The 13,305-nt window shown below is 38.4% G+C and overlaps 1 protein-coding gene across 1 annotated transcript in view; it reads right to left on the minus strand.

The window, feature by feature from the left end:
- The window catches only part of ADAMTS18 (ADAM metallopeptidase with thrombospondin type 1 motif 18), a 173,175-nt gene that overhangs the window by 72,051 nt on the left and 87,819 nt on the right, over positions 1 to 13,305 (minus strand). Inside the window, exons 4-7 of the mRNA XM_049864133.1 lie at positions 8,030 to 8,312; positions 5,744 to 5,937; positions 5,381 to 5,464; positions 3,307 to 3,466 (exon numbers count right to left, since the gene is read on the minus strand). Coding sequence (XP_049720090.1) covers positions 3,307 to 3,466; positions 5,381 to 5,464; positions 5,744 to 5,937; positions 8,030 to 8,312 — 721 coding nt within the window. The remainder of the gene's footprint in view (positions 1 to 3,306; positions 3,467 to 5,380; positions 5,465 to 5,743; positions 5,938 to 8,029; positions 8,313 to 13,305) is intronic.

The following is a 13,305-nucleotide window of genomic DNA, read 5'->3' on the forward strand; positions in this document are numbered from 1 at the left end:
CAATTTGTCCCCTCAATTACTCTGCGAAGTCAGCATGAGTATTGTAATTCCCATTTTATATAATAAGACTCAGGAAATTTATACAGCATGTCCACGTGTATTATTTGGGTTAGAGCAACTGCTAAAATATCTTCTAAACCAATGCAAAATATTCACTTAACAGTGGCATGGGCATCAAAGCTCAGGATATATTTTCTAAGGGAAAACACAGATCCTAGCCTTTTTTAGAGCAGAAAACATGGAAACGCCTAAGCAATGGGTCCAGATTAAACTCATGTTTTCCTGGCCATTGAAACATGATGAATGTTCTTGTTCCCAAAGAGTTAGGCCCTTACTATGGTTGGCCAAACCACCTCTTTCCAAGACCAATTTTAAAACCATTCAAGGCAACCCTCGATTCTATCTTGAACTACATTATATCGTATGAATGTCTTTCTTCCCTGTGTTGGGTCCTCAATAACTGGTAGAACAAGGTTATGTGTGCAGTTAGTGCTAAATGCATGCTTGTGAAGTGACTGGACTCACCACACTGTGATGTGAGAGCCATCATCTGGGAAACCTAACGTAAAGGCACATGTCATGGATGGCATCATCATTACCACCAACATCAACTCTATCACTAAATAAAGGCCAGCTAAATACCAGGCACTGTGCTATATACCTAGTATATGTCTATATCTGTGTATATAACTATAGAGGAGGAAACTGAGGTTCAGAAAGGTGAATCAAACACAGGCCTATCTGAGGTCAAAGCCCATACTCTTTGAGCAAGTGGGTTATAAATCAGTTGTTGGGATTCCTGGAATTACATTTGTTTTTTTCCAAGCCCTTCCTTATACTTTGGTCTTTGGTCATCTAATAAAAATAAAACTGCCTTCTTATTAGAATCCCTCTTCAAAGAAAACAATGCCTTGGGTTATCAGATGTCACTTTGCAAATTTCAAACTCAGAATATGAGTATATACATTTCTCATCATAAAAACCCTTCCCACGGAATTAATGCCCCAAATGGTTAACTCTTAGTCATATACTGTTATTTGAAAAAGACTGTGATGAATGGAGAAACTCTGGTGGCATAGTGGTTAAGCACAATGGCTGCTAACCAAAAGGGTGGTAGTTCAAATCTGCCAGGCGCTCCTTGTAAACTTTATTGGGTGGTTCTACTCTGCCCTATAGGGTCGCTATGAGTCAGAATAGACTCGATGGAGTGGGTTTGGGATTTTTTTTTTTTTTTTTTGGTTTTGTGATGAATGGTCAATTCTTAAGCTTGTTTTTTAACAGGACATTATAGAGAACTTGAAAAATGTAAAAAAATAAAAATTTTGTAAAATCCAATTGACCCTTTCTCTAATACAAAAAAAAAAAAAAAAAAGATATGGGGTAAATCCTATAATCTTTTCTCAATTCCCCAAAATTTTACCATCATTCTAGACTATCAATTGTGTCAGCTAACTATGGGTCCCAGGCCAAATCTGGCCCATAGATTGTTTTTGTAAATGAAGTTTTACTGGAACACCAAAAAACCAAATTAAACCCGTTGTCATCGAGTCCATTCCAACTCACTGCGATCCTGTAGGACAGGGTAGACCTGCTCCATAGGGTTTCCAAGGAACGCCTGGTGGGTTCAAACTGCCAATCTTTTGGTTAGCAGCTGAACTCTTAACCACTATGCCACCAGGGTTCCGTACATAGCCACATTCATTTGTTTATATGTTGTCTGTGGCTGTTTCTGTGCTAAAACTTCAGAGCTGAGTAGTTGTGACAAGAGACATACAGCCCACAAAGCCTAACATATTTACTATCTGGCCCTTTACAGAAAAAGTTTTCTAACCCATGGTCTTAACAATCATCAATTCATAAAAAAAAAAAAAAAAATGAATTCCTACTATGTTCAACACAACAATGTGCAATAGAGTATACTAGAAAACACAGAAGACTTATAGATGTAAGAGATATAGTCCTCCTACACACCTATTTGAATGGCTAAAATCTAAAACATTAAGAACACCAATTGCTGGTTAGGATGTGGAGCAACAGGAACGCTCATTCATTGCTGGTGGAAGTGCAAATGGTACAACCACTTTGGAAGGCAGTCTGGCAGTTTCTTACAAAGCTAAACATAGGTTTACCATATAATTCAGCAATCTTGCCCCTAGGTATATACCTAAATGAGTTGAAAATGTATGTCTGCATAAAAACCTGCTCATGGATGTTTATGGCAGTCATAATTGCCAAAAAATGTGAAGCAATCAAGATACCCTTCCATAGGTGACTGGATGAACAACTCAGGTACATTCACACAATGGAGTATTATTCAGTGATAAAAAGAAATGAGCCACCAAGCTACAAAAAGACATAGAGGAACCTTAAGTGCATATTGCTAAGTAGAAGAAGCCAGTCCAAAAAGGCTACATATTATATGATTCCAATTATATGACATTCTGCAAAAGGCAAAACTATAGACCCAGTAAAAAGATAAGTGTTTGCCAGGGATTCAAGGAGAGTAAGGGTGCTATAAAACGGTGGAGCATTGGGCATTTTTAGGGCAGTGAAACTATTCAGTATGACACTGTAATTGTGGACACATGACATTGTGCATTCGTCAAAGCCCACAGGACTTTACAACACAAAGTCAATCCTAACGTAAACTATGAATTCTAGTTAATAGTAATGTATTGATATTGGCTCATCAATTTTAACAAATATACCACACTAATACAAGACATTAGTAGGAGAAACAGCATGCAAGGGGGAAAGGAGGTATAGAGGAACTCTGTACTGTCCGCACAATTTTTCTGTAAATCTAAAACTGCTCTAAAAATGATGTCTATTTAAATATTAAAAAGAAAAGATATTACCCTTCCTATCGCTGTATTTTACAAACATGGAAGAATTGAGCACTTCCAAAGGTCAAATAACTTTTCAAAGGAGGCACTGCTACCTCGTGGCACAATTAAGTACCATGAAAACCAATCAGATTGCCTTCAGTTACCTGGTTCTGCAATCATGATGCTTATGGAATAACCCACAACCTGTCTAGTTAAACAGTGATATATCTTTTGTCTCATTTTTCACCAATAGGGTAAATAAATAAAAATCCAAGGAATAAAGTAAATGGGTTCCCCTGCTCCACAATGAATTCAATTAAGAACAATATTCACCAGAGGGTACAATGAAGATGCTTCATAATTTAAATATTCTGTCTCCTTATTAAACATCATAAGGGCCACTTGCCCAATAGAGACATGTCTGTACTTCTGCTTTCAGCTAACATGGATATGCATGACATATTGGTTTGTACCATACCTAGAGTGTCACATGGTTCATTCTTCCAGGAACAAATATCAAATCCTGTCAGTAAGATGGCGTGATCATGTCTCTTGCCATTCTTTCCAACGAGAGCAGACTGCCATTGACAAAAACTATTCAGAGACTGGTCTGCATGATGATTGATCAATAATCCTCCCTATGGGAAACCCACACAAATCAGAGTGTGAATTTGTCACAGAGATGAGAATGCTGAATCATCCCATTTGTACAGGCAAACACAGAAACGTCATGTTTCTGGGGAGAAAGGTCAGTGGAGGAAAACATTTGAGCTAAGGTTGGAAACAGTTAGTAAAAAGTTCTGTTTTAGGTAGATGCTCATAATATTCAAATCAACTACAAAGTACCAGTAGCACAGTTCATGAGCAATTATATTTCTATAACAAATAGACATTACTATATTTTTTTGCAAATAATGTGTCCACATGTGTAATACACATACATAATGCTTATGAAATAATGTGTCGGGGTGGGGGGATTATGTAGTTGGCAAAAAACATACAGCATGCACATTATTTACGTAAAAACATGGTAAGTTAAGAACAACTTTGATTATTTCATACTGGCATCACCTATATAAAATGCTCATAACTTTTAGAACATAATAAATTGATTGTGATAAAGCCCAATAGCTTCTTCAATAGAACATAAATTTCAGGAAAGCAGAAACCATAGCTTTTTACATCTATATCACAATTGCCAGCACACGCCTGACATATCATAGATTTGAATCAATCAATCAATAAAACACAAGCTCACTGAATGGAATAAAAGGATAGTTGTAAGACTCTAAAGGTAGGATAGATCCTACCCTTAAAATAATCATTTATCAAAATGTTTACTTAAAACTATTGACTTTGGTCAAGTTGAGAGTTTCTAGATGAGATCTTTAGTTATCAGTGAATTAGGACGGCACTGGCTTTGATGTCCTTGGGCAATATGTAAGTGGTAGGTTAAAGGCAAAAGTGTCTCCCAACCAGCACACACCCTATCTTTCTAAAATTCCAAGAATAATTTGACAAGCTGTTACCCTCTGTACCCTACACACCTGGACAATTAGATTAATTTTGTCTTGTCTTTGACTCCTTTCTTTGTACATCCTTCTTTGGGGTTACAGATGAACGGGAAAAGCCTCAGGGGACTTAAAAAAAAAGTTTGATTGGTAATCCCCACCTCACGAAAATACAGTTTCAACATCAAAACACTACAAAGAAGTGAGCACCAAGCAATTCAACACTTTATTATATGTTCTTGTTTTATAATTTGCCCTGCACTTACATCTTGAACCTCACTGTAATCAATTCAAGGGCAGTTAAATAGTCTTTGTTTATTCTCTGGAGTACCTAAAATGGATCTGGGGATACAGCAGGGTTTACAACAAGAATTTGCTGATGACTTATTTCAGTATATTTTCAAAATATCTTTCTGCATTGACCTGCAATTACCCAGCAGAGCCAACTTGAAAAATCCAACTAACCCTTAAATCTATGGCCAAATGCATTTTCTTTATGAAGACTACATAATATTTATACTTTCCTTTTATCATGTACTATTTATATTTGCATTTATATTATATACACGCATTTAGTTTTATGCATAAATAGATATTCATATGTATGTATGTTTTTGTGTGTGTGTTTTTTATACATATTGGAGCCCTGGTGGTGTAGTGGTAAAGAGCTACAGCAGTTCGAATCCACCAGTCACTCCTTAGAAACCTTGTAGGGCAGTTCTACTCTGTCCTGTAGGGTCACTATGAGTAGGAATCAACTCAACAGCAACGGGTTTTATATATATATATATATATATATATATGTATGTGTGTGTGTGTGTATGCATATATATGTATATATACACCCATAATTATTTTGTAGTGTTTCAGTTATTTGTTTACACAGCTCTATTAGGTTGTATTTTCCTTGAGGCCAGAGTTCGAATATTTTCAGATTTGAATTTCTAATGACTACTATAGGGACTGACACATAGTAGGTGCTCAATAAATGCATCCTGAATGACAGAATAAATGAAGAAATAAATGAAGTTCGCCACCTACAGGTTCTTGTTCCAGAAGAATGAGGCTCACCACAACAATATTTATGTCACTTCCAATGGTCCCATCTTTAAATAGGCTGGAAACCTGTTAAGACAATTAAAAGTAAAATAAAATGAACAGACTCTCAGATTTTCCAAAACTATGTAGAGGGAATCAATCAGACATATTTACAGGTACGTGGGCTTCAATTTCACCAAATACATGTATATATGGCACCAATTTCCTTAAAACTCAACTTTTTTTTCTCTTTCTTCCCAATAACATCATGTGGCTATACTTGCTGTTCAATCCGTGTAAGGGGATTCTATGATTTTAGCTCCTTTGGAGAGCCAGAAAGATGGTAGTAATGACAATCTCCCTTACCATGTTCATTACTGTGAGAATGTACGTGGTTACATTTCCTTTGCCGTGCTTATCCACCATTTTCTTGTCTGCTACCACTAGAGTTTCCACATTTAGGCCCTTCTGCGACTTTCCAGCTGATCGTCTGGGCCGCCCTGAGCTCCCGTATTCATCAAACCGGAGATAGGTGTCCTCTGTGGGAGGCTTAGGAGCGTCTGCAATGAACACAAGAGCATTTGGAAAGGATATCAGTAGACAACACCTGAGTGAGATAGACTGAGAGAGAAACTGAAAGAAGGGGAGGAGAGAAACTATGTAACAAACACTTAATTAATCCATTGGCAAGTGACATCCTCAGTGCCTGCCATCATGCTTTGTACATAGTAGGGTCAAGAAAGATTTATTCAGTGGTTGGATGGATGGATGAATGAATGAACAGGGATGTATGTATGGGTAGATAGATTCAATAACTCAAAAAATGCTCTAAAGAGCAAAAGAAAACAAGCTATAAGCAACAATTCTAGTTGGTACAGCTTGTAAACAAATATCAATTTTTGTGGAAAGAGTTTTTAAAACTAGAAAAGCTAATTTTATGTTAAAAAAAATGTTAGTGCCCCCAAATTGGGCAAATAGATATAATATGAATCTGAATTCATGATAACACTTTACATATTATTTTCTAAATAAAACGTAAGCTCCTATAAAACATTGCCCATGCCTTATACTTTTGCTTTATCTACTACAAACTTTAATAGCATGCGGTAAGTGGTCATTAAAGACTCTTTGACCCTAATAGTGATTTAGTTACTGGGGAAACAGCATATTTAGGGGTGATATTAAAATTATATTAAACATTTTTTTATAACCAGTAAGTCATAGGCACCAATCTAACTGAGTGATACTGGCCACAGTCCCTAGGCAGATCCCTGGAGGTGCTTGTTGGGCCAAGCATGACCCCTTTAGTTAATGGATAGTGACAAGCCCCAGGCTTCCTGGGAAAGGACTGGAGGCAACAGTGAAGGGGGCATTTGGGAAACTCAGAACAGTAACAATTTAATAACTAGTATAGAAATAGTCAATACTTTAACAGTTGGTACAGCCGTAACAGTGAAGTCAGCCCTGCACTGAGTGAAATTACATGATCAAATCATAGAGTTAGATTCAAAAACTCAGGTTGGCCACTTCTCAGCTCTGTGACTCAGTCTCAGTTGCCTCATCCATAAAAAGGGCATAATATCCACTAATAAGGTTGTGCTAAGAACAGCTTTGATAACCTGTATCAAATGCATATCATTACCACTATGAATATCATTACTTATTATTACTATCATATTATGTAGCTAAAGTATAACTTATATAGATATATGCTAAATGGATGTTCCTTAAAGAGGATTATTTCAATAACATATAATACAAACCCCAAAACAATTAAAAACAGTAGAAACATTATTTTTCATTATTGTTCCTAATTAATAGTTCAATGATGCTGGCTCCTCTTCTCCACAGGTAAAAGTATCACCTGGCTGCACTGTCCAATATGGTAGCCACTTGCCACACATGGCTATTAGGCTGTTAAAATGTGGTTAGAGCAACTGAGGAACAGAATTTTTAATTTTACTTCATTTCAATTTAAAAACCAATACCTGATTCAGTTATTGAAAAAGCTTTTAAAGCATGTTTGGAGCAACTTGCGTGTGTAAATCTACTTTCTCAACCATAAATTTTATGAAACCTAAATACAGATCAAGTATTCACAATGAAAATTTAGCATCTAACGGAAATGCGCTGGAAGTGTAAAATAAATCCTGGATTTTAGAAACTTGGTATGAAAAAATAATGTAAAATATTGTGTTAATAATTCATTACATTGATTACATGTTGAAAGAATAATATTTTGGATATTAAAATGTATTATTAAAATTAATTTCATTTTTTAAAAGCGTTTTTTTTAATGTAGCTACTAAAAAATTTAAAATTCCTGCTAGAAATTTCAAATTCCATGTGGGACTCATTTTATATTCCTATTGGACATTGCTGGTCTTAAAAATGTAGAAATTGTGTCCAGGTCACAAATTATGTCCCAAGGTCCCTGTGTATCACCCTCGCCTCTCCTCAGGTGCCTACGTTGTTTCATGGGAAGCTTCTCCTTTGCATCCTCAGAAGGAACACCCAACCGCACCTAGGATTTTACCTCTGATTTTCTTTCATCAGAAGTAAATGGATTGGAAGAGTGGGCACTTTTTTTTCAAGGGCACAACAGCACTCAAGAAAACCTGAAAGAACAGAAGAAAAAGTTTCCTTACATACATTTCTTGCGTCGTCCACAAAAGTGCTGCTTTTGCAACCTTCGATGGTGATAATCTCTTTCTTGTCCCTGAGGCGCATAGGGAGTGCGACTTGTGGGGTGACCAGGATAATTCTGACTGGAGCTGGGGTAGATGTGGTACCCCCGCACCTTCTCCTCTGCCGTCCTTTTGTAGAGAACATGAGGATGGTGGCCGGAGGGTGAGCCGTAGTTGTGTTCCTGGGCTAGTAGTTGAGGTAACGGTGAGATGAGAAATTCACTTTTTCCTGTCCTTATGAAACCTGACTAAAAAGCCAAATAAAGAAAACATTAATTATTCCATGCATCTCTTTTATATGTGTTAATTTTCAACAACCGTTTATTGAACATTTTCTATGTGCAGGCACTGTGCTAACTACTGGGCATGTGTCATCTCATTTTATCTGCCCAATTAGAAATTGCTGCTATTGTAACTCCCATTTCACAGATGAGAAAACTGAGACTAAGACAGTAAATGGAAAAGCTGGAATTGGCACCCAGGGCTCTCAATCTTCAGAGGCAATGCTCTTAACCATAGTTCTGGACTGTCATCTTGATGTTTATGGCTGGAAGGACTGAGCCAAGTGACACCCTGAGTCCCTCTGTATCTGTGATGAGGCAGGCACCGTGGTAAGCACTAGACAGTGATGAATATAAAAACAGGCCCATCCTTGAGGAGCCAATATTGTAGGTAGGTAAAAACAAAGATATTCCATCAAATCAGCCATTGAAAACCCTATGGAGTAGAGGTCTACTTCGACACACATGGGGACCCCATGAGTCAGAATCTACTCAATGGCAACTGGGTGGGTTTTTTTGTTTTGGAGGGGTGGTGTTAACCTCAAGTCCAAACCACTCTTCCTAGCCTACAAACCCCAACACAATCTTCCCATTCTCTTCATCCCCTTCACTCCATTTTAAACAGGATGCTTCTTTCAATTCTTGAACCTAGTGAGTCCTTTCACACTTCAGGGTATTTGCCCACATTTTTCCTTGCACCTGAAATCTTCTCTCATCTACTTCTTGGCTTGCGGGTGTTCATCATTTACATCCCTGCTTAGACTCAGTGTCCTCAGAGAAGCCATACTCACCACCCTATTTAAAAAAATCTCAATCCACAGTTTATTTGGTTTATGTCCATCTGTTATGAAGAAACAAACATCAAATGTATTAAATGCATCAAGTGCTTTATCTGTCATCCCTCTCCATCACCCCTCCATACAAATACGAGGTATACTCTGTGACAGCAGGAGAGCATGTGTACCCATGATGTCTGGCACATGCTATCACCAGATGAATATTTATTTCTACATATATTTATAAATAAATGAACTGAAGAATCTTAGAGGGGAGGGCATGCTAATACACCCTCCCTTGACAGTGGGAGAAACCAGAGCTGGGAAGTGATGAGTTTCAGACCGTAAAAAAAAAAAAAAAAACCTCGTAGGGACCATGGTCTTGGGAAACATCTAGCTCAGTTGGCATAACATGATTTATAAAGAAAATGTTCTACATTCTACTTTGGTGAGTAGCATCTGGAGTCATAAAAGCCTGTGAGCAGCCATCTAGGATACTCCATTGGTCTTAACACATCAGGAGCAAGGGAGAATGAAGAAAACCAAAGACACAAGGGGAAGATTTGTCCAAAGGACTGATGGACCACAACTACCACAGCCTTCACCAGACTGAGTCCAGCACAACTAGATGGTGCCTGGCTACCACCACTGACTGCTCTGACAGGGATCACAAGAGAGGGTCCCAGACGGAGCTGGAGAAAAATGTAGAACAAAATTCTAACTCACAAAAAAAGATCAGACTTACTGGCCTGACAGAGACTGCAGAAACACTGAGAGTATGGCCCCCCAGACACCCTTTTAGCTCAGTAATGAAGTCACTCCTGAGGTTCACCCTTCAGCGAAAGACTGGACAGGCCCATAAAACAAAACGAGACTAAAGGAGCATACCAGCCCAGGGGCAAGAACTAGGAGGCAGGATGGGACAAGAAAGCTAGTGATTGGGAACCCAAAGTCGAGAAAGGAGACTATTGATATGTCATGGGGTTGGTAACCAGTATCACAAAACAACATGTATACTAATTGTTTAATGGAAAGCTAGTTTTGTTTGTTTGTTTTTGGTAAACCTTCATCTAAAGTACAATTTAAGAAAAAAACTAACTTTTTTTTATGTTTCAAGTGTGAAATGCTTTATTTAAACCTCATAACTACCCTGTGAAGAAAATTCCAATTGGAAGCACAGATAAAATTCAATCCCACACTTCCCGACCAGGGCCCTCTAGTCTAAGCCCCTGCCTCCCCAGTATCCTCACTGTGTCCAAGTGCCATTCAGACAAAGAACACCATTTAGAGTCTCCAGTGGGCAGAGTGAACAGTTAAAGGGGGAGAAAATAGTGAATTATCCATTAAAGCCCTCCAGCCTAACTTCCTTACTGGGTTCAACTAATATCAAAGGCTTAAGCCACTTAAGTGCTTTAACTGGACTGACCGGTTTGGAAGCTTTCTCTTTTCTCCCTATTTCATGAAAACTGTAGGCAACTCAAAGGCACGATGAAAAGTTCTGTATTGAAAAAGCAATAAAAATAATTGTCATCCTATGTTAAGACAAGGGCATTGGGCTCACACACACCCCTATTTTTCAGTTCAGAGTAACAAGGACAAAAATTTAGAATAAGTCTTTGTAGTAAAACAAGAATTTACAGTGATAAACGTTAAGGAAAAAATATTCTTTTATGTTTTAATTTGGTGGAGAGCATTGGAAACTAGCCAAATGAATTTATTTCATAGTTCCAAAATATAAGCCCAGTGCATCCAAAAGAAGCTATCACTTTATTTATTTGTAGAGCGTGTGAAACATTTTGAGTTACTAAACACATGCAATGTTCTGGCTAAATAGTGATGAAGAAGACAGATCTGTGGTCTCATGTGGCTTCTCCTCAAATGGAGGAAGCAAGAACTAAACAAGTAAATATCACAAAGAGGAATAAAATATTCCTTTGTGTAGGTAGGAAGAAAAGTAATTAGATTTTATAAGAGAAAATAACAGAAACGGTGAGGAAATGGGGAAACTAATTCTAGAGTGGGTGTTCATAAATCTCCTTTGGGAGGATGGGGATTTTCATTGAGAGGAGAAGCCCTTTCTCAGTTCATGCCAGTGAAGCTTTGATGGAACGAAGAGACTAACCACTCAGGCCTAAAACCAAATCCACCAAACCCAGTGCCCTCGCATCAATTCCAACTAATAATGACCCTATAGGACAGAGTAGAACTGCCCCATAGAGTTTCCAAGGAGCACCTGGCGGATTTGAACTGCGGACCCTTTGGTTAGCAGCCATAGCACTTAACCACTACGCCACCAGGGTTTCCTAAACAAACAAAACAAACAAACCTGTTGCCATGGAGTTGATTCCAGCTCAGACCTAAGGAGGGAAAAAGCTAATGAGGGCAGAGTGTAGAGCAAAGAGATCTAGTGGCCTGTTAAGAAGGGGATGAAGTGTGGCTGTGGCTGTGGCTGTGGCTTAGGTTAAAGCCCCCCCCCGCCCCGGGATAGAGGATAGGAAAGGCCTCAAGTGTACTGAGGGATGGGTGCAATAAATTGAATAATGGTGAATGAGCTGCCCCAACTCTCCACCCAGGGAAACTCCTTTGCCTCCATAGACAAAGGAAGCAAGAGCTAAAGAGCTGGGCAGTGCCCCCTCCTGGACTGTGTGTGCTGAAGGGTGTTGTTGTTATTGTTAGGTGCCGCTGAGTTGTTTCCAACTCATAGCAACCCTATGCACAACAGAACCAAACACTGCCTGGTCCTGTGCCACCCTCACAATTGTTGCTATGCTTGAGCTCGTTGTTGCAGCCACTGTGTTTATCCATCTCATTGAGGGTCGTCCTCTTTTCTGCTGATCCTCTGCTTTACCAAGCATGATGCCGTTCTCCAGGGACTGATACTCCCTGACAACATGTCCAAAGTACATGAGACACAGTCTCACCATCCTAGCTTCTGAAGACCATTCTGGTTATACTTGTTCCAAGGGAGATTTCTTCATTCTTTTGGCAGTCCATGGTATATTCAATATTCTTTACCAGAACCACAATTCAAAGGTGTCAATTCTTCTTTGGTCTTCCTTATTCATTGTCCAGCTTTCACATACACATGAGATGATTGAAAACACCATGGCTTGGGTCAGGCACACCTTAGTCCTCAAAGTGATATCTCTGCTCTTCAACACTTTAAAGGGGTCCTTTGCAGCAGATTTACCCAATGCAATGCATCTTTTGATTTCTCGACTGCTGCTTCCATGGCTGTTGATTGTGGATCCAAGTAAAATGAAATCTTTGACAACTTCAATCTTTTCTCCATTTATCATGATGGTGCTCATTGGTCCAATTGTGAGGATTTTTGTTTTCTTTATGTTGAGGTGCAATCCATACTGAAGGCTGTGGTTTTTGATCTTCATTAGTAAGTACTTCAAGTCCTCTTCACTTTCAGCAAGCAAGGTTATGTCATCTGCATAACACAGGTTGTTAATGAGTCTTCCTCCAATCCTGATGCTCCGTTCTTCTTCATACAGTCCAGCTCCTTGGATTATTTGCTTAGCATACAGATTGAATAGGTATGGTGAAAAACACAACCCTGACGCACACCTTTTCTGACTTTAAACCATGCAGTATCCCTTTGTTCTGTTCAAACAACTGCCTCTTGATCTACATACAGATTCCTCATGAGCACAATTAAGTGTTCCAGAATGCCCATTCCTGCAATGTTACCCATAATTTGTTCCAATCCACACAGCTGAATGCCTTAGCAGAGTCAATAAAACAAGAGGTATAAAGCTGGGCAGTGCCCCCTACTGGACTGTGTGCACTAAAGGATAGGCTCTCAGTGATTCTTCCCACATTATTAGTATTGCCTCCATATTTTCCGATTTGAAAAATATAGAAACACAGTCATCCAATTTATATTCTAAGTTTAAAAATTAATGAATACTGACAAAGAGTCGATATTCTGTCTGGATCATATTTCATCATTTTATGTTTAAAAGAAGAAGCCGTATTCACTAGCCTATTTAAAATTATCCCTCTACTTTCAAATAATCTCAAACCACAGTTTATTTGCTTTATGTCCATCTGTTTTGAAGGAAACAAACATGAAATATAAAAGACTGTAAGTTTTACATATTGGCAGTTGTTTGTTTCCTATTTTAGATTTCAATGTCTAAAATAATTCTCAAAGGACTCACCTCAGGTATAAA

The sequence above is a fragment of the Elephas maximus genome, chromosome 21 (genome assembly GCF_024166365.1).
Source record: "Elephas maximus indicus isolate mEleMax1 chromosome 21, mEleMax1 primary haplotype, whole genome shotgun sequence".
NCBI lineage: Eukaryota > Metazoa > Chordata > Mammalia > Proboscidea > Elephantidae > Elephas > Elephas maximus.